Source organism: Lissotriton helveticus, chromosome 6 (genome assembly GCF_964261635.1).
Source record: "Lissotriton helveticus chromosome 6, aLisHel1.1, whole genome shotgun sequence".
NCBI classification, from domain to species: domain Eukaryota; kingdom Metazoa; phylum Chordata; class Amphibia; order Caudata; family Salamandridae; genus Lissotriton; species Lissotriton helveticus.
This window is the reverse complement of record NC_136067.1, coordinates 1,175,579,755-1,175,605,637: the sequence shown is the minus strand read 5'-3', so window position 1 is coordinate 1,175,605,637 and position 25,883 is coordinate 1,175,579,755. Positions and strand designations below refer to the sequence as shown.

Below are 25,883 nucleotides of genomic sequence, written 5' to 3'. Positions count from 1 at the left end.
AAGTTTTTCGTCAGCAGTAACTCTGCATGTCGGAAGGTGACGTTGGTTGGCTCCACGTCCGTCGGCGGTGGCATCGTGGTCTCCGGAATGACATCGCGGAAGCTACACGCCGCCCTCGCACGCTGACGTCAGTTCTGTACACGATTTTCCACGCCAGAAACGCAGAGCCATGTAAGGCACTGACCATTGGTGCACAAAACTAGGGGTCTGAAAGGATAGCCTTAACCCTAGAAATCGGTTTTGGGGTTCACTGTGCCACTGGAATCAGGCTATCCTGGCTGAAGAGGGTGAAACCCTGAAACCGGTCCTAGGATGCTTGTTTCCGGTCCAGGGAGTACCTGGATTGGGAGTTCGGGTTGTACTGTTCCCATGAGGCACAAGGTCAAGACCGATTTGAATACGGACAGGTCTAAAGTGGGGTGGCAGGGTGAGAAAAAGAATGATGGATTTAACCCAGTTCTCTTGACTGAGGGTGAATGTTTTGATTTGTTCTGCATTCGTCCACCAATTGTGTGTCTTTTCCAGATAGAAGGAAAGTGCACGCTTTGGGTCCAGACGGTGGAGCCTCTCTTTTTCCTTTAAAGAATGCAGAGGCGGAAAGAAGGTGGGCAAATAATGGTCTACCCGATGTGGAAGGCAGTAGTCACCTTAGGAAGAAAGGATGGACAGGTCCTCCTTGTTCGGATGAACAGACAAGAAAGAAGGCTTTGAAGAAAGAGCCTGGAGCTCACTCACCCTTCTAGCAGGAGTGATGTCTACCAGGAAAGCAGTCTTAAGAGCCAAGAGACAGTTATGAACCGGCTTAAATGGAGTGCACATTAAATAAGTGAGCACATGGTTCAAGTCACACTGAGGCATAACGAATGGATTTGGAAGAAAAAGATGTGTTAAACATTTCAAGGAACGGTTAGCTACCGGAGACTTGAAAAGAGAAGGCTGATCTGGCAGCCTCAAGAAATCAGAGATGGCAGAAAGATAGCCCTTGATAGTGCCCAGAGCAGAGCCCTGCTCGGCTAAAGAAAGAAGGAACAAGAGTACTTCAGAAAGAGGGGCAGAAAGGGGATCCACAGCCTTTGCTGTGCACCATGCGACACATTTGTTCCACCTGCAGGCGTATGCCGTTTTTGAGGAGGGACGCCTGGCTGCCAAGATTACGTCACAAACTTTAGGAGGCAGGTCGAAAGACGTCAACTGCCGCCGCTTAATCTCCACGCAAGGAGGTGGAGACTGGACAGGTTCGGGTGGAGGACCGTCCCCTGCTGCTGCAACAGAAGATCCTCCCATAGAGGCAGTCTGATCAGATGATCGATGGCCACTTTGAGCAGCTCGGGATACCAGACTCTTCGTGCCCAATCCGGGACCACACAAATGACTTAGGCCCGGTCGCTCGAGATCTTCTTCAGCACGCTGGGCAAAAGTGGTATAGACAGAAAGGCGTACAACAGAGCAGAGCGACGCCACCTTCCGACCAGCACCGGTATTGCTGACGAAAAAACTTTCCGGATCCAATCTGACGCATTAGGGTAATTCTAAGGTAAGGAATCTAACAAACGTGTTTCTTTCAGATATGCCCAGGCGTGGGTCCCGTGCTCTCGGTGCCACTGGAGTCTAGCTATCCTGACTGATGAGGGCTGAGAGCCTGAAACCGGCCCTAGGATGCTTGTTTCCAGTCCAGGGAGGACATGGCCTGGGAGTTCGGGCTGGACTGTTCCCATTGGGCGCAGGGTCAAGACGGATTTGCATATGGCTGGGTCCAAACTGTAATGGCATGGTGAGCAAAAAAACGATGGATTTAGGCCCAGATATCTGTACTGGGATGAATGTATGACATTGTTCTGCATTCTGTCCATTAACTGTTATTTTTGCAAGCTGAAAGAGTTCGCAGCAAGAGAAAAAAAGCCTCCAAAACAGAGCCTAATAGAATCTTTAAAAAATGATGTAATTACATATAATAAAATTAAAATTGACCAAATATAAAACAGAAAGGCGGCACTAGTGTATAGAAATCCTCTGATATATAGTAAAAAATGGAATAAAAGGCAACCCCCTGGGGTGAAGTCAATATATTCTTTCTTATCTCTTTTGGTCTTCATAAAGCTCAAACAGGTCACAGGCTCAGATTTAGAGTTTGGCAGATAGATCATTCCATCATAAATGTGAAAGATTTCCGGTCTGCCTTAATACAAGTTCATTGTGTCCTACTGCACTTCCAATAAGGCGGGCGGGATATCGGTCACGTTATGATGGACGCACTGGTGTGCCAAACTAATTCAGGCCGACAACGTTGTAGGATCCTGGCTGAGAAGATATGACTATTCAAACGTGCATATAAATGTATTGCGCAGACAATGATGAAGAATGATTACGTCCTGTTGTCAACCCGTCATACCGAAGTCAAACATCATTATAATAAGTTGGCGCTTAAATAACTTTTGCAGAAACCAATCAATGCCCTAACCAATAAACATAGATTTGGGTCAGATATCGTTAACCAAATGCACTAGTTTATAACAAATTAAAAAACGCCAGTAATAGTTGAAACAATATACAGCAGTTAAAGACAAAGCAGTTTCGAAAACATTGTTTTTGGTTTGTTGGTATTAATCACAATTAGTAATCATTTTAATAACTTGGTCAGTTTTAGTTAACACACTATTAATGGGACTTTAGTTTTAAACAAGAATTATTGTTAGAAAAATAATAACATACTTCCACCATACCTTTCTTTACTCAAGCATTAACATATTAGGATGCTTAAGATAGTTTGTAATCTATAAACACTTTTACACAGTGCACGTTGATAGCTGGGTGTTGACATACCCCTGGTGCTTGAACAGACAGCGGTGCAATGCGACGTTTTTCCCATTCGTTTGGACGTTGCTCAGGTGAAGACTCCATGAAACTGCGCTTCAGTTCACTAATGCTAGCCTGATGTTTCAACAGTTCATCCTGTGTCTTATCCAGATCCTAGCGATGTTTAACGTAAGAAAATAGTAGGACAAATCTCCACAACAAAACACTTTTTTAATTAAAAAGCAAACAAAATCAGCAATGCAAGAAGCCTTGCTTCGTCTCACTGCCCACCAGAAAATAGGAGCAATGTCAAAGTTAGAGCTCACCCACAAACCTAGCTTGTTTTTTAAAGAAAAACGTGAATAATCATTATCCTCCCCCTACCGCAACATTTTATTATATATATCTTTAAAATGATCATCATTTTTAACATTTAAATCAGGACAAAGGACCCCCATGCCCCCACTGTAAATAGAGCAGGGCAGTCCTACAGAAAGCTCACAATGTAACAGGCAAGTTAAGTGAAAACACTAATGCTCTTGTTGTACCTATAGTCCTGTTTGTGAGATCACCCATGAGCATAAAAAGTGTAAAAAGAGGCAGGAGGGCCTAGAAGGTAGTGCATAACTTGGATATCCTCAACTACTGTTCCATCAGCATCACTGGGAATATACACCTCAGTTCCTTACAGTAAACTAAACTTCATCAAACAAGGGGCCGTTATCAAGCATGGGGAAAATCATCTTCTTACATGCTGCTCTAAGGGCTTAGCTTCAGGCGGTTGTTTGGGGCGTGGTACCCCCCCCAAATAAAAACATTTTTGGCTTGGTACTAGGGTCTGGGAGCCCGGAGTTGGGTCAGCTATGTCTGCCGTTTTATTTGTGTCATCATGAGTTCACTAGCAGGGTTTAACGTATATTTTCTGGATCAGGAACTGCATCAAGGTCACTTTTTTATGCAGCCCGATGCAAAACCATTTCAGTATTCAGAAAGCATGCAAATGTAGGTTTGCGTGCTTTTGTAAGAAAAAGAACAACATAGCACATTGTGCTGCCTTGCAATACATTGAGTCAGGTAGGTAGGTGCATGGGCATTTTGGTTTATTCACCCATAGATTTTTGCGCCAAAATGGTGGGCCTGCCTGATGCTAGCATAATGAGATTTCTCCTTGTCATTTCTTCTTTTCACATGTGTTGTATTCTGCAGCACGCATACAAAGAGAAAAAAGCCCCCAGGGATAGTTTCTCTACAGAAAGTGTATCCCTTCCTACACAAAAACTCATGACCACATCACAGACTCCCTTGCACCATGGCACAAGGCAGCCCTGAGTGTGCCAGTGCATGGAGAGAGCAGAATTGCACCATTTCTTTAAAAAGCTGGAGCAGTATTACTCTCTTCAGATGACACCGTGCCTTTGCCTGCTGAGCTACATTGTGCCACTTCTTTGTAAATATTCCCCTTACTGGCTGGCTTATCAAAAAAGTAGTAAAGAATAAGTTACTTACATATATTAGTTATAGATTCTTTACCTTAGAATTACCCTCAGGAATCAGACTGGATCTAGAGAATTTTTCTCAGCAGTATCCTTGCGCGTTTGTCGACTCGTAGTCGTGATTGCTGTGGTGACGTTGCGATATCCACTTAAGACGCCACCCCTGCGCGCTGACGTCCGTTATTTTGAACGGCATTCCACGCGAAAAGCGCAGAGCCATGCAAGACACTTACCACTGGTGCACAAAACTAGTGCCCTGAAAGGGAGTCCCTTACTCTAAAAGTCAGTTCACAGAACAGGGAGGATGGGCGGGGCAGTAAGGAATCTATAACTAATATATGTCTCTTAAAGATATGTCGCTACCGAAGGTAAGTTACTTGTTCACCTGAAAGAGACTATTAGTTATAGACTCTTTACCTTAGAATAGATACCGCAGCAATACCAACCAAGAAGGTGGGTCTACAAACTAATATCGCACCAGAAAGTCCTGGAGAACCAAATGGCCAAAGAAGTCGTCTCTCCGAACGAGACTATCCAGGCAATAATGTTTAGTGAACGTGTGCAGTGATGCCCACGTAGCTGCCTGGAAGATTAAATTGAGGGGGACTCCACGTCTCAAAGCAGTAGTGCATGCCATCACCCTAGTAGAATGGGCGCGCAGCCCTACAGGAGGTTCCTTTTTCGCCAAGCAATAACAGATTTTGATGCAAAGAACGACCCATCGAGAGACGGTCAGTTTTTGCAAAGCCCGACCTTTCTTGGCGCCCACATAGCCAACAAAGAGTTGATCATCCACCTGGAAATGTTTTGTGCGATTTAGATAGAATGATAACACACGTTTTTGATCCAGATGATGGAGTCTCTCCTACTCCTTGGAAGGATGCAGGAGCGGGAAGTAGGTGGGCAAAGTGATGGTCTGTCCTATCTGGACAGAGGTAACCACTTTTGGTAGAAAAGAATGCCTAGTTCGGAGGGCAACCTTGTCCAGATGGAAAGCAAGGAAAGGAGGCTTGTAAGATAAAGCCTGAAGCTCTCTCACCCTGCGAGCAGAGGTAATTGCAACCAGAAAGGCGGTTTAAGAGTCAAGAGTCTGAGAGGACAATTATGTAGTGGCTCAAAAGGAGCACACATAAGGTAAGTTAAGACAAGGTTCAAGTCCCATTGGGGCATTACGAAAGAAATAGGACTAAAGAGATGAGTAATGCCCTTGAGAAAACTGCTAACAATCGGGGACTTGAAGCGAGAGAGGGCTGGTCAGGAAGGCGAAGATCAGCCGAAATGGCCAAATGATAGCCCTTAGAAGTGCCCAGAGCAGAGCCCTGCTGGGTCAAAGAAAAAAGGAACAGGAGAACCTCTGAGAAGGGGGCAGAAAGGGGATCCACAGCCTTTGCTGTGCACCATGCCACAATTATTATTATTTTTTTTAAAACTTTATTTATCAATTTTGTCAAGTACATATCCAAAAGAAGAAATGACACATTCAAGAATAGGAATAATTTCAAGGCAAATGAAATGCATAGAGCTCAAGAACTCCCCCCTCCCATCCCACCCCAACCCCATCCCAGGAGGCCACACATACTTGTACATGCACCATTCTGTGGTGACGTCATGACTGCAATCCAACACAGTAGGCAAATATAACCAGTGAAGTCCATGCCACAAATACGGTGATATTAGAGACAAGTTTGGTAGTAGTCTAAATCTTGTCCATTAAGGGTATAGCAGGCCAATACAGCAAGTTCAGCACATACAACAATACTGTTCAAAATAAATCTGGATGAGTCCACAAATATGCCGTAAGGGGGCTCCAAAAATCTTTGGGTCGGGATGACTCCGGCAGCTCCTCCTTAAATGCTTGCAACTGGTTCCTACAGTAAACCAGGTCCCTGAGCCACTGCTTGATAGTGGGAGCGGACCTCGATCCCCACCTCTAAGCCACCACCCTCTTGGCAAACAAAGTGGAGATCGCAACAATACGCTATTAGCTGGCTTTAAGCATTTCAGATAACCAAGCAGGCACATCTCAGGCATACAGTCCACACGTTCCAACACCACCTCCGACAAAATACGAGTCACATCAGTCCAGAAGGCCAGCACAGGTCCACACAGCCATGCAACATGGTAAAAATCAGCATTCGCTGCTCCGCAGCGTGCACAGCTCGCAGTCTCTCTCAAGCCATACTTGTGGAGCCTCAATGGCGAGTAATATACCTGATGCAGGTATTTAAAGTGGATGATTCTGAGGTTGCAGTTGGCCGTAAGTCGGCCTGTAAGCTGACAACAGGCCATCCAGACCTCCATCGTGATTGGAGTACCTATCGCGGCCTGCCAGCGCTGGCATGATGGGTGATCTTCAACTCACGTTCCTGCTGGGAAGCGTTATAGAGCCTAGTGATAAGCCCTTTACGACTCTCCCCGTAAGCACCGCTTGCAGTGCCCGCAGAGTCGCAGGCTCCAGAGGAAAGTCAGGATACAGATCCCGAATGGCCTGACGGATCCGAACATACGTGAAGCTGAACATAAAACCCCGCTATCCACTCCATTTTGCACTTCGCAAATGGTTTTGAAGCGGCCCTCCTTGTACAGATCCCCCACTCTGACCATGCCCACCTTCACGAGCTCCCTCAAAGCAGTGGGCTCTTGTGCCGCCGACACTCCCGGGTGGGAGGCGATGGGCAGAAGAGGAGCATACAAATATGATAGCTGCGCCCTAGTGGCTAGCACCCGCCAAGGCCAGGACGTGCACAACGAGGATTGATCTCTCTCCTGAGCCCACCTGAGCCTCCCGAAAGGACCATCGCCTGCACCGGAACGGGAAGGACAGCATCAGCCTCAATGGCCACATGTGGCTGAAACCGTTGTGGGAAGTGCCAGTTAAGGGCAAAATGTGCCTGCGCACAGAGGTAATAAAGACGAAAGTCGGGAGCCTCAAAACCCCCCCTATCAAAGGGCTGCACCAGTAGATCCCATCGACATCGGGGTTGTTTCCCTCCCCAAACAAAGGACAGCAGCGCCGTCTGCAGCGTGCGGAAAAGTACTATATTCAGTTTAATGGGTATGTTGATAAAAAAGTACAACATCTTAGGCAGGAATACCATTTTTACCACCGCGATTCTATCCGCTAACGATAATGTGAGACGTGACCATCTCTCTGCCTGCTCTGTGATGCGAGTGATAGAACGTCCATAGTTCTCTGCTATAACTACCTCTGGATTCCTGTGGATCCACACCCCCATGTATTTCACAGGCTCAGAGGTCCAAACCAATGAGAAGTCAAGGTCAATTGCCCTTGTGTTTACAGTTAACGGGAAGACCACAGACTTGGACCAGTTGATGCCAAGTCCCGAGAATCTTTCGAATTGGACATACACCCTCAGCTGTGGCGATAAGTACGTAGCAGGCTCCCGGACATAAAGCAGCATATCATCCGCATAAAGCAAAACAATTAGCGGGCGCTGTCGGAACCGTAACGCAGAGGCAGAATGATTCTGACTAATTTTACACGCCAGAGGCTCTAGTACCAGAGAAAAAAGCATGGGCGACAGGGGACAACCCTGCCTCGTGCCTCTCTCTATAGGGAATAAAGACGAGACCCTGCCATTAACCCGCACCCTAGCGACAGGTTTATTATAAAGAACTCTAAGCCACTGCACAAAGAAGGGAGGAAACCCCATTCTGCTCAGAACCATGAACATGTATGACCAGTGTACAGAATCAAATGCTTTTTTCTGCGTCAAGCAGCACAGCAACCGCCTGGAAATTTGGTTTGAAATAGTGCAGCGTGGAAAATAATGTGCGCAGATTATGCATAGTGGAGAGCTCCATAACGAAGCCAGACTGATCAGGGAACACTAATAAGGGAATTATAGGCTGGAGGCTAGTGGCTATCATTTTGGCCAATATCTTCGTGTCAATATTAAAGATTGATAGTGGTCTATAAGATCCACACTGATTAGGGGGCTTTTCGGGCTTCAACAGAGTAACTAACAAGGCCTCACGAAGCGAAGGCGGCAAAATTCCATTATCATAGGCCTCAGCATAGACCTCCAGTAACCGCGGAGCCAAGACCGACGCGTATGCCTTGTAAAATTCACTTGGCATACCATCAGGCCCGGCGGCCTTGCAGGTTGGCAAGGCCATTATAGCCTTCTTCATATCCTCCTCATCAAAGGGCTGCATCAAATACTCACGATGAGCATTGGACAACCACCCTAGTGCCACATCATCCAGGTAGTCATGCGTCTTCCTAGACGAAGGGGACTCCCTAGCAGCATAAAGATCCTTATAGAACTGCAGTACAATGTCACAAAGCGCCTCCGTCAAATGGCAAGGCGTACCAGTGTCATCAAGGAGCTCGTGAATGGTCTCCTGACTACAGGGCTCCGACAATTTTTGGGCTAGAGAACGACTAGGCCGCCCACCTTCCCCATAATACCGAGCCACCCGACGTCTTGAGCAGTGCCGTAACTCCTGGTCTACAGTTTCATTATGCTCCGCGACCAGTACCCCAGTCCGTGTAAGTTTATCTGTGGTAGGGTCGGCATCATAAGCACGCTCCAAAAGGGAGATGTCAGCCGCTATCTTCTGTATCTGACGGCGGATGTCACGTAGGACACCAGACTGCACCCCTATGCAGGCCCCCCGGATGGTGACCTTAAAGGCCTCCCAAAGGACCCCCTCACTGTCCACAGAACCCTCATTTTCTTTAAAATAATTCTCAATCGCCTCCGCAATAGTTTGTTTAAACACCGGGTCTTTAAGCTCCGACGGTTAAAGCCTCCAGGAAATTTGTGGCATTTGATAATCTGGTAGCATCATCTCCAGGACCACCGGAGATTGATCAGAGAGAGATCGGGCAGCATGGGATACATTCTTGACCCAATGGCACACCTCTCCTGATAGCAACCAGAAATCAATACGGGACCACGAACCATATACCGAAGACGCAAAAGTACTCTCACAAGCCTCCTAATGGCACAATCGCCAGATGTCGTGCACATGCCCCGCATCTATAAGCCCCCACAACACATCCGGCGCTCTTATTGGCCTAGCTTCGCCAGCCCCATATCTGTCTTTGACGGCATCTAGATATAAATTGAAATCCCCACCCCAGATGATTTCAGCAGGGGGAAACGATAGTATCCTACGCCACGCGCAGGATCATCCACATTAGGTCCATAGATATTCACTAACAGCACACTTTGTTCACCCAGCCTGCCATGCACAATCACAAGTCGACCATTGTCATCTATCTCCGTTCCAATTTCAGCAAAAGGGACCCCCTTCTTCACTAAGGTCAGCACTCCCCTTGCATATGAGAAATATGAGGAAGACGCTCTCACGCCAGCCCAATGCCCCCCTATGCGTGTTGCAGAAGTAGCAGTTAGATGAGTTTCCTGAAGGAAAGCCACACTCACGCCCAAACGGTCTAGACCTGCAAACACCATCCTGATTTTCCGTGGCGTATTGAGGCCACGTACGTTCCATGTAATAAACTTGAGGCCACTACCCATTACCAGGCTGCGAGAAATTTAGACCTTGAGTGGCGAATTCAAAGCAGATAAGCAGTTGACTGCAGTCAATGCGACATATCACTCCTTGGCTCCTAGGAAATAACAAAGAACATCCCCCAAACTCCAGACCCATCCCCTCCAACCCCCCAACTATGCCAAAGCCATCCCAGCCCCCCCCAAACAATATAGAACTATATACAGGGTACTCATGTGTGGGGGGCACAGATGCGCAATCCTCCCACAGAGTCGACTGAGCAATCGATAATAACACATCTCAGCCCAAGTTGACAGTCAATAAAGATTCAAAAGAGTAAGAATGGGTCACTTAAACCATGGAAAGCCACTGGCCCCAAGTACAGCTAGACCAGCTCATATAATTAACCAAAAGGACTGTGAGGACCACATTAACCCAGGAAGCCGGGCAGCCTAACCCCCCCCATCCCAGTCCAGTGCCACAGAGAAGCTGACCTCCATCAAGATTATGCAGAATTAATGGCCCTCTTAAGCAATGCAGCTTTAGAGCATACAGCAAACAATAATTACAGCATGAAACCACATAAAGATCTCATCATGAACAATGAAGACACAAAGATTAACTGCAATACCGCACCGAATGGAGTCATAGGTGTCCTCAGTGCACTACTACGCCTCCTCATCCTGTGCCTCAATAGAGTCCCGCTTCCTGCGTTTCAGTTTTTTGGCATGTTCCATCGCGGCCTTTGGGGAGGAGAAAATCTTATTATCAGCCGCAGCGCCAATGCGGAGTCCGGCGGGATATAACATGGTGTACGAGTCCCCTTCCTTCGGCAGGAATTGCTTCACAGTCACAGTGAAATCCGGGAAGAAGGCTAAAGTATTTCCCTGATACACCACAGTCTCCTTCTCCCTGGCCAGGCGCAGGATTGTGTCCCGGTCCCAGTAATTTAAGACTAGCGATTACAGGGCGGGGAGGAGCCCACGGGACAGGGCAGGCCGTCAGGGACCGGTGGGCCCGCTCCACAACAAACATGTTGGATAGATGTTCAGTGCCAAATATGTCTATGTCAAATATGTCTATGAGAAGAAGTTCAATATAGGTCTCCATCCTGACCACATTTGTTGACTCGGGCAGCCCTGTGATGCGTATATTATTGCGCCGGGACCGCGCCTCTAAGTCCTCGTTCTTTGCTTGCATGAGGGAGAGGACTTTTTCCATGTTCATGGTCTTTTCGGAGACCGTGGAGAGGCCCTCCTCCGCCGCCGAGACTCTCTGTTCCACCTCACCCATTTGTGCGCTTTGTTTCTCTAGTTGGGACGACATGTGGTCAAGCCTGTGATTAACAGCGGCCATGGCATCTTCGATAGATTGTAGAGTTCATTGCATGGCCACTAAAGTAGACTCCAATATGGGAGGCCCGTCCGATTGAGCGTCCACCTCCGAGTCAGACGCAGCCTTCTGCAGAGTCTTGGGGGCCGTACGTGACTCAAAAGTGAGTCAAGTTTGGTTTTTGGCCGTTCGCCCCATGGCCGAGGACCGCACTGCAAGAACTAGTGTGGGTAACAGCGATGCAGCAGAAAAAACAGCACTCAGGCCCCACACAGGGCAGCGCTCCACACCACAAGACAGGCAAAGTTCCCACAGCACCTCGCAGAGACCCAGAAGGTGTGCAGCAGTGGCGCAAGTTCACACCAGGGCACAGGCAGGACAGTCCCCCAAAAGCAAGATGCACGGTGTATTAGGAGCTCCAGCAATCCCCCAGCACACACAACCTCGCGCGCACACAGCACGCAATGCACAGTAGGCCGCAGTCCACCACAGCCCAGGAGAAGACACAAGAGCCTCAGAAATGTCCCTACATATGCAGCAGGAGCCCTCAACAGTCAAGGCACAGCAGGCACAAGGCAGAAGTGGTATGTAAAGTAATCGCAGCACACAGCACACAAGGGCCCCCCTACTTGCAGCCCTCTAAGATAGATGTTGCCCAAGTTCAGATCCTCTCGGGAAGAGTGGGTGCACACCAAATCAGATCGCCAGGCCAAGGAGTTATTATAAATTGGCCCGACCTAGGCGCCTGACATCCGCCGTCCCTGACTCAGCAGGCCTCCTCCCAACTGCCAACCGCAGCGCTCCTGCATCCCAGCTCCATACGTAAGACGCCTGCAGCAAGGCACCTAGAGCCGCGGGCCACACGAAGAGCAGGCCGCACCACCTCCAGCGACAGAAGCCCTGCACCAGGTGCAGCAAGCCGAGCCTGGCCCCAACCGAGGCCCAAGCCGCCTCCGTAGGGCGAGCCGCAGGCTGACCCGACCCCACTCGCCGACGGGCAATGGCGCCAGTAATCCGGATGACCCGCCACTACCTCGGGCTCCCAGCTTCTCTAGCAAGCCTCTGCAGCAACGCCGCCTCCGCAGCCCGCCACGAAAGCCCCAGGTCACAGCAGCGCCAGGCAGAATGCAGTTAGGCAACTCTCCGGCAGTATCTTCACGGAGAGTGATCAGCAGCCGCCTCCAGATAGCAGCACCCCGCCTCAGATAAGGGGACGGCAGGGCAGTTGATTACACAGTTGTCAGTCACGATGCGGCGGCCGCCATGTTAGGCCCAGCAATGAGGCAGGAGGCGCCACACCATTCAGCCACAACCAGGACTCGGCGAACTGCGAAAAACGGCCCCAGCAGGTCACCAAATGCCCACACCGGGTTCCAACAATCAGCAGGGGCTTCAGATGCAGCAGATAATGGGCGGATGATAGCTCGGTCTAGCAGAGCCTCACAGCAGTGCGGCCATCCTGCTGCGCACCCTCTAGCACCCCCCACCATGCCACAAATTTGTTCCATTTACAAGCGTATACCGTTTTAGTGGAGGAACGCCTGGCTGGCAAGATAAAATTACAGATTTCGGGAGGAAGGTCAAAGGCTGTCAACTGTTGCCGCTCAATCTCCAGGTAAGGAGTTGGAGGCTGGACAGGTTTGGGTGCTGCTGCGGCAGAAGATCCTCCCAAAGACGCAGTCTGATCGGAGGATCGGTGGCCATGTTCAAGAGCTCGGGATTCTAGACGCTTGGATTCTAGACGCTTTGTGCCCAGTTCGGGGCCACAAGAATGACTTGGGCCTGTCGCGCTTATCTTCTTCAACAATTTGGGTAGAAGTGGTGTAGGCGGAAAAGCGTGTAGAAGACCGCAACTCTACTCGTGACAAAAAGTGTCAGAGAGCGAGTGCCGCCTTGGAAACTCCAATGGGCAGAACTGCTGACATTGAACGTTTTCTTCGGTGGCGAATCAATCTAACAAAGGCTCTCCATGTTGCTGAAAGAGACTTTGCACCACCTCCGAGCGAAGACGTCATTCCTGATCCATCATGAACCAGGAGCTGAGTTCATCTGCCCTCGCGTTCAGGGAACCTATCAGGTGTTGAACCACCAGGGACATGCCCTGATGTTCTAGCCACTTCCAGAGGCGAAGGGCCTCTTGACAGCGGGTCCACGATCCCATCCCACCCTGTTTGTGCAGTACCACATGGCGGAGGTGTTGTCCATGTACACCTGCACTACTCTTCCTTTGACAGAAGGAAGGAATGCTTTCAGTGCTAGAAGAATCGCCCGGAAATTCAGAAGATTGATGTGGAGCCGGGACTATGCCGGAGACCAGAAAGCCCTGATCACCGCCGCTTCCATGTGGCCTCCCCATCCCAGGAGTGACGCATCTGTCACCACTGTGAACTCAGGTTGGGGAAGGGAGAGGGATCTGCTGCTGACCAAAATCTTGTTCCTGACCCACCACTGCAACTGACAAGCAGTCCCCTCCAAGATCTGGACGACATTGGAAAGATTGCCCTGATGTTGCACCCACTGGAATTTCAGGTCCCACTGCAGAGCCCGCATATGCTACCTGGCATGATCCTCCAGCAGGCTGCAGGAGGTGATGGGCCCAGAAGCCTCAGGGTCATTCTCACCGAAATCCGGGATAGAGGCTGGGACATCGGTATTATAGCCCGAATATCCATGACTCGCTGCTTTGGAGGATAGGGCAGAAAATGCGTTGTATCCAGAACCGCTCCGATGAAAAGGAGCTTCTGAGAGGGGTTCAGAAGCGAATTCAGCACGTTGACTGTGAACCCCAGCGAATGGGCAGGAGCTCGTCTTCAACATCCAGTTATCGACAAAAGGGAAGACTGGAACCCCTGATCTGCGCAGATGAGCTGCGACCATCATCATCACGTTCGTGAACACCCGAGGGTCACTAGTAAGGCCAAAGGGGAGCACAGTAAACTGGAAATGCTCAAGCCAACCGCGAACCGTACGCAACACTAATGGGCAGGTAAGACGGGGATGTGAAAATACACATACTGTAAGTCCAACACTACCATCCAATCTCCAGGGTCGAGGAAAGACACGACCTGAGCCAAGGTGAGCATTTTGAACTTTTTCTTCCAGAGGAAGCGGTTGATGTCCCTGAGGTCGAAGGTAGGACAAAGGCCTTTATCCTTCTTGGGTACCAAAAAGTAGTGGGAATAGCAACCACAACCTACTTCTGGGACAGGGCTCAATAGCTTCCTTAGCCAAGAGAGCTGTAACTTCCTGATGAAGAAGGGCCATGTGATCGTCCGACATGCGATGGAGTGTTGGTGGCATGGATGGAGGGGTAGTGTTGAAGGGGAAAAGTGCAAAACCCACCTGTTCAACGCGATGTTTTGCTAGTAGAGGAGGTGATGGCGGATCCTGCCGCCCACTGGGAACTGGTGGCCCTGAAAGGTTGGACTAGGAAGGTTTGGAGGCTGCTGCAGAGGGGGCACTGGTGGACTGACCCGCCTGCTGGCCCAGAGACCCACGGCGCTGGGTTCTACGTCCCTGGCCGTGCAGAGGCTGAGTATCTTGCGCCGGCCTGTGGCCCTGGGTGGAAAGTGGTGGGGTACACCTTCCGTAGCCATAAAAGGCAGGAAAGTCAGACTGAATAGGGCGCGAGGTGGCAGCGAGGTCCAAGGATCCTGGCCGTAGCTCTAGAGTCCTTGAAGCACTACAGCACGTTGTCGTCCTTGTCGCCAAACAGGCGATGGCCATCAAAGGGCATGTCCAAAAGGGTCGATTGGACATCCCAGGAGAAGCCAGTTGACCTCAGCCAGGCGTAGCGTCACAGGGCTACCGATGTAGAAATCGTCCTACCTAGCGAGTCGGTGGTGTCCAGCCCATAACGGACGGAGAACTTTGCTGCGTCCCTACCCTTGACAAGGGAACAGGAGTGTACAGCTCGGTCCTCCTCCGGGCACTGTGGCAGCACGTGCGCAACTGTGTACCACACAGCGTCACCCAACTCCTCTCTCCAGTCCAGCTCCTCTAGCTGGTCTGCCAAAGGGTCACCAGACCCCTCCCAGTCCTCCTCATCCTTTCCTGGCTGCCACTCAAGGCGAAAAGGTACACCAGGGATGAACAGCTGTACAAAAGTAACCCCCGGAGCCAGTACCAGAGTCGGTCTACGACGGTCCGGATCTGTGTCCATGTCAAGTGGGAGGCCGAGGTCGACGCCGCCAGGGGACACAACTGGAGTAAGAAGCTGCGGTGGCGTCAAAGGAATCGGCGCCGGGGAGGTGTGTGTCATTAAGGTGAAGCGAGGCCAATCCAGATCCAGGCCTGGATCCATGGGGCCCTGTGGCATCTGGGCCGGAGCTGCATGCATCGAAGGCGTAGTGTCCCCAGCCCGGTCCGTGGGCCCGAAGGCGCGCTGGCGGAGTCGGGCTGCCCAAAGATGGAGTGGAGAGTTTTGTAAAATGTACGTGGGCATGGGACACTCCGACTCCCGGGAAGGGAGGGAAGCTCGGAGCTGTACCAGCTGCTCCCGGGGCAGAGTTAAAGGACAACGACCTTCCGACTCCTGCGTCACGGCAGCCGACGGACGAGGAGAAGGCGAAGAGCAACGGTGCTTCTTCGCCTTCTTGTGCTTCGACTTACCCGATGACGAAGACTTGGACGATGAATGGTGGTGGTGACTACGTGACCTCCCTCTCGATGGGGACCTAGAGCGGCACAGAGCCGACTGCCGTGCCTCCAGAATCTTTCGGGACCGCTCCTGCAAAGACTTCGGGTTGAGGGCACCACAGTTGGAGCACAACCTCGGGTCATGGTCGAACTCCAGGCACCAAAGGCACAGGAGGTGCAGGTCCGTGACCGACATCAGCTTGTGACAGAAGTCACAGGACTTGAAGCTGGGTCCAGGACGGGACATCCCTGCGTGCACCAGGAGTCGGAAGACTTGGAAAAAAGATGTCAACAGAAGTCAAAAAATAGTTAGTCAAAAAGTGACTAAGGAATATGAGATGGCTGAGACAGAAGCTTACTGTTATCTACAAATCAAACACGCTCTTCAGGCAGTTATCCTGCAGGGGCCGTCGCTCCCAGAGTCCTCCCCTCTCGGGGGACAGAATCCTCGAAGAAAACATGCCTAACAAACCGATCTCTATGACATACAGAAAGGTAATTAATAACATGTCTGAACCCCTCCTACAACTCCGTAAACATTGGGAGGAAGATGTAGGTGGACTGGAGGACGATGACTGGCAAGAGGCATTGGCACCCCCTAGAGAGATCGCGATCTCCTCAAGACTAAGGCTGGTACAGCTCAAGGCGCGACAGAGCTTATCTGTCAGGTACCGCTCTGGTGAGGATGGGGTAACTCAAAGTGAGAAAGGAGGTGTGGGCAGGAAAGAACCTTCATACACATCATTTGGGAGTGTGCTCACATTCAACTTTACTGGGCAGCAGTGACCCAATGTATGCCAAGTAGAACCCAACATAAATTTTGTCTCCAGAATGTGTGGGAGCCTACAGACCTTAATAGCAAAGTGCAAACCTGGGTAGGTCTGGGGATGATAGTGGCTAAGCGCAACACAGCCAGGCTGTGGAAAGCACGAGAAGCACCTACACTGCCCACATGGAAGAGACATGGACTGGTGCATGGTAATGGAGAGAACTATATATGAGTTGAGAGGTTGCAACAAAAAATGGTCAAAGATATGGGGGAAATGGAATGAATATAGAGGGAATATATGAGAACACCCGCAGGCTACACGGCACCCAGCGTTGTCAATAGATACAGAATAAAACTTTTTGGTGGGGAGTAGTTCTTCAGCAATGTACGCTAGAGATAGGACTGTTAGCATAGGCTTTACTGTAAGTGTATTGCTCTGATTGTATTTGGCAACCGCAATTGTAACATGTTAATGTCATCTGTAAAAAGAACATTTACAAATTTCAAAAAAAAGTGACTAAGGGTACTGCTCTCTCCAGCTGGCGCGGAAAAAGAAAGAACAGAGGGCAGCGCGCAGGGGCAGCATCTAAGTAGATACTGCAACGTCACGACGGCGACCACGATGACGCCTGAGAATCGACCAACGCCAACTACCGACGCACAGGGGTACTGCTGAGAAAAAATTCACCCGATCCAGTATGATTTCTGGGGTTAATTCTAAGGTAAGGAATCTATAACTAATAGTCTCTTTCAAACAGTCAAAAATTTCTCAGAGTCCAGCAACAATGGTGGCAGTTTATCCCAGTGGAGAAAGGACATGCCACATCCCCAAGGACCTGGTGTCTAACTTTGTTGTGGGGGATCATAATGACCAGTGGTTTGAGCCTTACGAGTTTCCTTAGAGATGCACAGGGTCCCTGAGGAGCATTGGGGGGGGGGGGGGCAGTCTCGGAAGGCACATTCAAAGTGAAGGGAGGGATGCATTACTGGCCCTAGAGAATGGTGGGGTGGAGGGAGGGGAAGGATAAGGTATCCCCTTATGAAGGACGCTCTTGTCAGAAAGTATAGTTTCACCTCTGAGAAGTATAGGCAGAGGTTTAAGGACAGCAAGAAGCTGCCCCATCAGTGGGGGTCGCTCCTGGCCCCAGAAAGAGGGGAAATGAGGAGCTGACCCAGGCACTCGCTCTGTGGAGCACGCTTCGACTTCTTGTGGTGCCTCTTACCTGACTGCGACGACTACGAGGTAGGGGGCTTCAACCCTCCGGGGCGGTGCTGGGACCTCCCTCCTGACCAAGACCGGCAACGAGATTGAGGAGGCGACCTCCGTGGGACAGGACAGCTTTCAGCTTTAGAGACTGCTCACTCAACGCATTAGGTGCCATGGCTGGCAGTCGGAGAATGACTGTGTCGTGGTCGCGCTCCAGGCACTAGAGACATACAAGATGGGGGTCCATGACCGACATGGCACGGTGACAGGTGCCGCATGGCTTGAACACGGAGGTCTTCTAGCTAGACATTTCTAACACACCGTAAGGAGTCGACAAAAGTGGAAAAATCTGTGAAAATATTGCCAGGGTTAGCTCTCTTCAAAGGATCTGCACTGGCTGGCCCGGAAATGAAAAAAGAACTGACATCTGCACGCCAGAGTGGCAGTTATAGTGACGATGAGGACGTCACAACGCTAACTTCACGCTAAGGCGACAGACACAATCTACCAGCACCTAGAGGTACTGCTAAAAAGAATCTTCCGGATCCAGCCTGACACCTGAAAGTTCAAAGGTAGGGTATCTGCTGCTAGATGTCCAAGACAGCTGTCCCCCCACTCTGAGAAACCTCAGATGACAGAGAACCCCCCCCAAGAGCAGTAAGAAAACTCCTTGCCAGATCGAAGACTGGAGGTGAGCCTAACCACGGCCACCGCATGGAGCCTCCACCTGACAGTGGATGGCCCTGGGCCGGGCTCTTAACACAGACAGGTGTCTTCGACCTCTGTTGGTTGTTGTCCTTAAGGGCAGAGCTTTTCCTTGGTTGAGGTCATGTTAAACTTGGCCCCCTCTCAGCAGGGTCACCCCAATTTATTTTTGCTTCACCCCTCCTGTTTCCTAAATTTTGTTTTAGTTGGCATTAGAATTCTGTGCACTTTACCACTGCTAATTAGTACTACTTGTGTTCTCTCCCCTAAACATGGTAAAATTAACATGCATCTGAATGGCACATTTAATTTACAAGTAAGTCCCAAGTAAAGAGGCACTACATATACCACAAATCTCTAAACTAAATCCTTCTAGTGATCCTGCAGCACTCATTGTGACATCCACTAAAGTAGCACTTTTAAACATGTCTCGGGTCTGCCATTGCAGCTTGCAGTGCAGTTTTAAACTGCCAATTCTATATGGAAAAGTAAACCTTTTTCCCGGGCCCAAACATTCATTTTTAATACATTCAAGTCACCCCTAAGGTAGGCTATAAAAGGTCTATAGGGCAGGGTGCATTGTATTTGAAAAGTAGGACGTGTTTTTAGGTTTTACATGTCGGGATAGGGAAATACTCCAAAATTAGCCTTTCACCACTGAAAGGCCTACCTCTCCTGTAGGATAATATTAGGATATAATAGTGTATTTATAAAGTGCTAACTTTCGATCAGGAACAGGTAGGAAAGTCATGTCTGGACTCAAACGAATTGCACTTTAAAATCCTCTTTAATGGCAGAGTGAGATTTTAAGTCACAATAATGAAAATGCCACTTTTAGGAAGATGGCATTTTCTTCCCGTAACCATTTGGTGCCTGATGCCAGTGTGATCACGTGACTGTGAACAGCATAGCTCTTGAGCTTTGTGTATTACTCAAAGACCGTGAGACAAAGGGGGACTAGATGTTGTCAGGATGGGCCACCCTGCTTAGACTGATGGGGGAAGAGCTATTCCTTGATCCACTTGCTTTTCAAAGGACTTGCCTACAGCACACACAAAGAAACATGATACTAGTCTCTTGACACCTCAGACTTCTTGGAACCTTCGGAAGGGAAGATCTTTCCAGAACCAGACGTGGGGAGTAGTCTAGAACATTCTCCCACTTCAAAGGCTGGTACCAGGTAAAAATATCAGACCCTCAGAACAACCCTTCAGTATACTCCTGGACCTATAGAGGGCTTAAAAAAGACTGCCTTGGGCCCCAGAGGACTGCTCTGCTGTTTGAAGTATGTCTTGTACCTCATACAACTGCCCTGCTGCTACCATGGGACTGCTCTGGTGCTTGAGACTTGCGTTGTCCCCAAAAAGACTGCCCTGCTGCTTGAGACCTGCCTTGCTTTTTGGACCAAGGACTATCAGAGTGACTCCAAGGGCTAGTTGGCTGGCCTCCTTTGTGTACTACAGAGACATAACCTCCACCTGGCCTCTGTTGGGGGTGAGAACTAACCCCTCATGTAGTGCCCCAAAGTCTTGGACACTTGATAGTGGTGTTAAAGGTACAGTTCTTGCTTAACCCTTAAAGTTGGGGCTTAGAAAAGTAGTCACCAAAAAGTGGCCAGAGAACAGACAGAAGACTAGGACACCTACCTGCTCGCCAATCTGCCCATGGTGCATTGTCAATCGGCCTAACTTTGCTCTTGCTACGTTCTCATTGGGATTCGAAACGCGTAGGCCTGAGCCTGAGCCATACCACTGTCTGCTTTAGTGACAAGCATAAAAGTTTTGATAAAAGTTTGCTTATCACTAATCCCTGTACATTATCCCTTTCTAAAAAATTTATAAAGTATCACTATACTTGATCATAGGAATATACGGTACAATCTATTATACACCGAATGAAAATATTATTTAAGTGTTGTGCAGACTTTGGCTCTCTTTTGTCTTATAGTATATTGTAAATATTGTATGCTTTGGTAAAATTTATAGTTCTCTGATTAAGTGCACCCCTTCTCCCCCTGTAAGACTGCATGTTGTATGGTAAAGAGAATCCCCACAAGTCATTGGGATTCGAAACGCGTAGGCCTGAGCCATACCACTGTCTGCTTTAGTGACAAGCATAAAAGTTTTGATAAAAGTTTGCTTATCACTAATCCCTGTACATTATCCCTTTCTAAAAAATTTATAAAGTATCACTATACTTGATCATAGGAATGTACGGTACAATCTATTATACACCGAATGAAAATATTATTTAAGTGTTGTGCAGACTTTGGCTCTCTTTTGTCTTATAGTATATTGTAAATATTGTATGCTTTGGTAAAATTTATAGTTCTCTGATTAAGTGCACCCCTTCTCCCCCTTTAAGACTGCATGTTGTATGGTTGTGATATGATTGATATGATGAATGATTCTTCCCGATTTTGATTTTTTTGATAAATGTGTTTATATATGTTTGTGTTTGGAATACGAAAAAGTTTCTTTTGATAAAATCGAAAAACAAGAATAAAAGCTATTAACTAGCCTCCAGTCTTGAATGTTCTCTCAAGTACTGTGTCTGAATTTATGTTACTGTGGTGTTATCAGTACTGGCAATTACTTTTTTGTTATATTCTATGACGGCTCAGCCATACTGATTAGAGCCAACCCGTAGTTGTTTATTGGACGTTCTTCTACGCAGCAGCAAATCCTGTTCAGCTGGACATCATGGAAAAGGTATCTGGCCTTGTGGAGCCTTCTGTGGCTACAGCTTGCAGCTTCACCCCGCTGGAGATTTTTGACTTCCAAAAAAGTGGCAAAATCCGACAGAAGAAATCTTCACCGGCGACGACGCCGCCTTCAGAATTTTTTTTAATCCAAAGCTAAGCAGAGACCGGTTGCAATCCCACTTGTGTATCCAGACTGCACTCCATCATGGACTGCCCTAACTTTTGACTTTAACTCTGCCTTACGGACCAGATACTCGTGGTTCTGGCTTGATTTTTTTATGCACTAAATGTCACAAATACTTTAAAACATTCATAATTCTGGTTCTACTGATTGGATGCAATCCAATTTGGTGTCATTTTATTTATTACATTTTCTCTATTTCTAAATTGGTATGGGATTATTCTTGTGTTGTGTTTTCACTTTATTAATGTTTGAGTGCTACATACAACGTTTACACATTGCCTCTAACTTAAACCTGACTGCTTTTGTGCCAAGCTACCAGAGGATGAAGCAAAGGTAAATTTAGTGACTTATGTGGTTCACCCTGACAGAGATTGTGATGTTGCCTGAGTAGGGTTTTCACCCCGGCAATCAATAACCCAATTTCTTACAATGATGATTAGTACTATTACTACTATCAGCTAACAATTCAGGGACTCAATGATTCAGAAAGAAGCCATTACACTATCATTCAGTCCAAAAGAAGCCAAGCTAAGAGCTTACAACAAATATGATTAGAAAGTAATAGTCAATTCAGTTCCACTGCAGGTAAGAAGAGGACCTACCTCATAGTGTTAGTCACAATTACTTGAATATACATGTACAGACTTTTAAAATGGCAATACAACGTTTCATTTATTTCATCCTCAAAGCAGACCTTGTGGCTCAGACAGCGTTAGGCTGCTGAACACGTAGGATCTCGTTAGTAATCAAGTGGCCATCCAAAGGTGTCAACATTTTTATCTTTTTCAGATATCGTGTTTAAGTATCTACAATAACTGGCATTAATCTTCTATACAAGTATGTATTAATAGGTATTCATACAAATTGAGTCTCTGAATACATATGCAGGTTGCCTTTTCAATATCCAAGTCATCGTACTTCGATTCTTGTGGCCAGTCACATTTTTTGTACATTTAGGTACTTTTTAATTAACATTGTCAATCCTCCAATTGAGAGATCCTTTCTGGAGCCCAGAATCAGGATCTACTCAAGTGTCATGTGTAGCATTTCCTGACGAAGGCACTTTCATGCGTAGAAAGGATATTTCGTTCTAGCCACTGATTGTTACTTGACTGTATCATCACATATGTAGATTGAGCCATGTTTTTGATGAAATGTGTATTATATATCAGTAAATTGGAGAGATCATTATTTGATTATAACTTTATTGATGTGCCATTGTTATATTTTTTTATTTTGTGTTCATTGTCTAGTATGAGTGAAGACCATCATGATTGAAGTACATATGTGAATTATTTATACAAATTTTTCCTATATTATTATAATAAAATAACTTTTGTATTCATTCATAATATGGTCTTCATGTCCCTAAATGTTTAGTTAAACATATTGGGCCCGATTCACAAAGTCAATCTTTACGACTTTTGGTATTCACAGAGATCATTTATGAGTCGTATCTTTACGTCCGCAGTCGGGCCGTACTCTCCGCACCTGGGCCATACTCTCCGGCCGGATGATGTGTAATCAATGGGCCAGGATGCAATTTTTTTTACAAAAGGGAACATTAGGAATGTGGGATAAATGGTTAGGGGGAGGTCATGAAAATCAGTTTGGGCATGGAAAAGGGTGTGGCCAGACTGTACATTACATCCCAGAAAACTTTGCTCCTTTGCATCATGGTACATGCAGTGCCCAATCTGCGCTCCCCTCAGTGTTGACTGTAGTGTCAACACTAGAGCCAACCCTAAGGCCAGTGGCCTTAGTGTTGACTGTGGTGTTGACACTACAGTCAACACTGAGGGGAGCGCACATTGCACCATGATGCAAAGGAGTAAACTTTTCTGGGATATGATGTAGTGTTCGGCCACATACTTTTCCCTGCCCAAACTGATTTTCATGACCTCCCCTAACCATTCCTAATTATCCTTTTGTAAAAATTACCTTCCAGCCCATTGATTACACTTCATCCAGCAGAAGAGTACGGCCCAAGCAGAGAGTACAGCCTGAGCGGGAGAGTACAGCCTGAGCGGGAGAGTACAGCCTGGGTGTGGCGAGTATGGCCCGGGTGCGGAGATTCTTAGACCAACTGCGGACATAAAGATACAACTCGTAAATGACCTCTGTGAATACCAAACGTTGTAACTGACTTCTGTGAATACCAAAAGTCATAAAGTTAGACTTTGTCGCAGATTACCTTCGTGAGTCAGCCCAACAGTTTTTTTAAACATTTTGAGTTGCTCTTGGTGTTTGCATTCTCATATTTCCCTGCCTAGAGGAACTCATACCTATTTGCAGGGGGCCCTTGCTATTTACGTTATATTACAACGTTTTACCGTCATGTAGGTAAAGGGTAATCAGATCTGAAATGACAGCGCAGTTAAGGGATTGTCAACAGGAAGACTCAAGCAATTGTAATTTCCAAGCCCACTGACATTCTAGATTTCCAGCTAGTTGGGGTTCATTCCCTTGGTAATTGGAGTTGAAAAGATATATTAGATTAAATACTTTTGGCTACTGAAAGATGGCTTATTCTAGAGATCTTTGCCAGCATTTGCCATTAATACTGGTAATACTTCTACCCATTGTGCAACAAAAATGTAGGAGGTACATTAACTAGGACTCAAAATTCACTCCAAGTGATCATGCTTAATTTTTTGGTGGGCAGTTCAAGCATTCTTCATCGGTCCCCACCTCTGAGTACAGCCAAGCTGAAAACTGTTAATAGTTTAGCCATGTATCTCAGTTGTGGAACCAATGATCATACCATGAGACGAGGCAGACTTATTTACCCAATAGAAAGCAATGTTATGCAGAGTGGTTTTCCGGCATTAGTAGGTTAACGCTGGAAATTCACTATGAGTTTATCAAATCTGCAAAAAGCAACAAAAGGCATTAGTAAGGTTAGGGAAGGCTGTCATGAGTGCTACTTAACAGAAACTGAATCCTCACACACAACAAGAAATAGAAAAAATAAAACAAGCTCAGCTGTGACTGAGTGAATCTTCAAAAGCCCTTTGCCAACAGTCAGAGCTGATCAAGTAATGGCTATGAGTGAAGTCATTGGGTTCAGCTATCTGTGCTAAATGTGCCATACAACACAGAGTATAGCAGGACGGCAATGGCACACAGTGAACTGTTTGCAAACACCTCAATAGTGCTGTGACGTTCTTATTACTACTTCACATGCAGACAATGTTTTCTTCTTGGTAATTGTAATGAGGGTGGATTAAAAACCTGTTTCAACTGGGCTATGCTCACCAGCCGTCCCCTTGCAATTTACAACACACATTCATCTACAGATCATTGTTCTATACAGTAAACGATTCAAAGCATGCATTTCCATGTGACTCTGCCCCCATGCATGCCATGCACCGTGTCCACAGAGGAGCCTGCAAGTGAATGCCATTCCTTGCAGCCTGGCAGCCCGTGAGAGTAGAAGCCTTATACAAACCTCCAACATTAAATTGCTATGTCTGACATAAATATTTTCCCCTTCTATTCTCAAGGACTTGTTCTGTGAAATCAAATTAAAAAGAGGGCACAATGAACGCATAGATGTTTAGCAATCAACCAGGAAATGACATGACCCACAGTTTAAAAACAGACCAAGGTGACATAAAGCATACAACAAAATAAAAAGGAGACAGCAAGACAGTAATCTAGGGAACCTAAGATTATAGAGCAGCAAACCCACTAAGCAATCATAAAAGCAAGCAGGAACACAAATAACTCATACAGTAACAAAAATCAGAAACTGCATCTATAACCTTATGGTGTTGGGTTTCCTCCTCTTCTTTCTTCGTTGACAACCACGCACCCATGTGAAAGGTTACCAAAAAAGAGTTGTTACCATGTGTTAACACTGCAATATTTTGTCTGTTTAAAAAACAGGACTTTGAAAAACAAAGCCTTGAAAGATGGGCCTTGTTTACAGACCTTTTGTTTTTTGGTCAGATCTGCTTCTGCACCTTTGAAGCCACTTTGATACTCCACCACCTATGGTGTTGCAGAAATGGATGAAGTAACATTTGGTAAAGATGAAATGGAAATGGAATCCTAAACTGTTATGGAACAGTTCCTATGAATTTGCTTTGTAACCCCTCTGATTCAGCTGAAACAAAAATTGACGGAGGGAACGGCCAACCCATCAATAATGAACCACAACTGATTAAGATATTGGTTTCAACGGTTAAGTGAGCTAACAAAGGAAAGAACAATTTGTATTCTACTGATTTCAAACTGCTCCTGTAAAATAAAAGATTTGTGAATAAAACGTTCAACCTCTCCCTTTGAATGTCAACTCCAGACAAACACGAATTAAACTATTATTTGGGTCTTTGAAGAGGAGGAGGAATGATTTGCTTAAGGGCCTTACAGAAAAGCTGCAACGGCTGGTATAAACTTAACTTACTGCAGCATTTCATTTTTTATAATTGCTTATTTTTTTATGATAAGTTTGCAGTTTTATAATTTAGTAATCATGCGCCGTACACGTTCTGTATATGGCAAAATAGGCTGCCAGATAGATACCAGAGAGAAGTGAACAAAACAGTTTTGAGACTCGTTCTGGT

General features: G+C 47.2%; 1 protein-coding gene across 20 annotated transcripts in view; it reads right to left on the bottom strand.

Annotated features, from left to right (window-relative positions):
* EPB41L2 (erythrocyte membrane protein band 4.1 like 2) overlaps window positions 1–25,883 on the bottom strand; it is a 1,174,544-nt gene that overhangs the window by 131,694 nt on the left and 1,016,967 nt on the right. For 5 of the 20 annotated variants that reach the window (XM_078648862.1, XM_078648871.1, XM_078648878.1 and 2 more), the window contains 3 exons: window positions 25,249–25,308; window positions 25,080–25,109; window positions 2,821–2,967 (listed from right to left, as the gene is read on the bottom strand). The exons of 4 other annotated variants lie outside the window; for them this stretch is intronic. In XM_078648862.1, the coding sequence (XP_078504988.1) occupies window positions 2,821–2,967; window positions 25,080–25,109; window positions 25,249–25,308 (237 nt within the window). Of the gene's footprint in view, window positions 1–2,820; window positions 2,968–24,763; window positions 24,827–25,079; window positions 25,110–25,248; window positions 25,309–25,883 lie in introns of all 20 variants that reach the window. 11 more of the 20 variants (XM_078648868.1, XM_078648876.1, XM_078648869.1 and 8 more) reach the window with 3 other exon arrangements.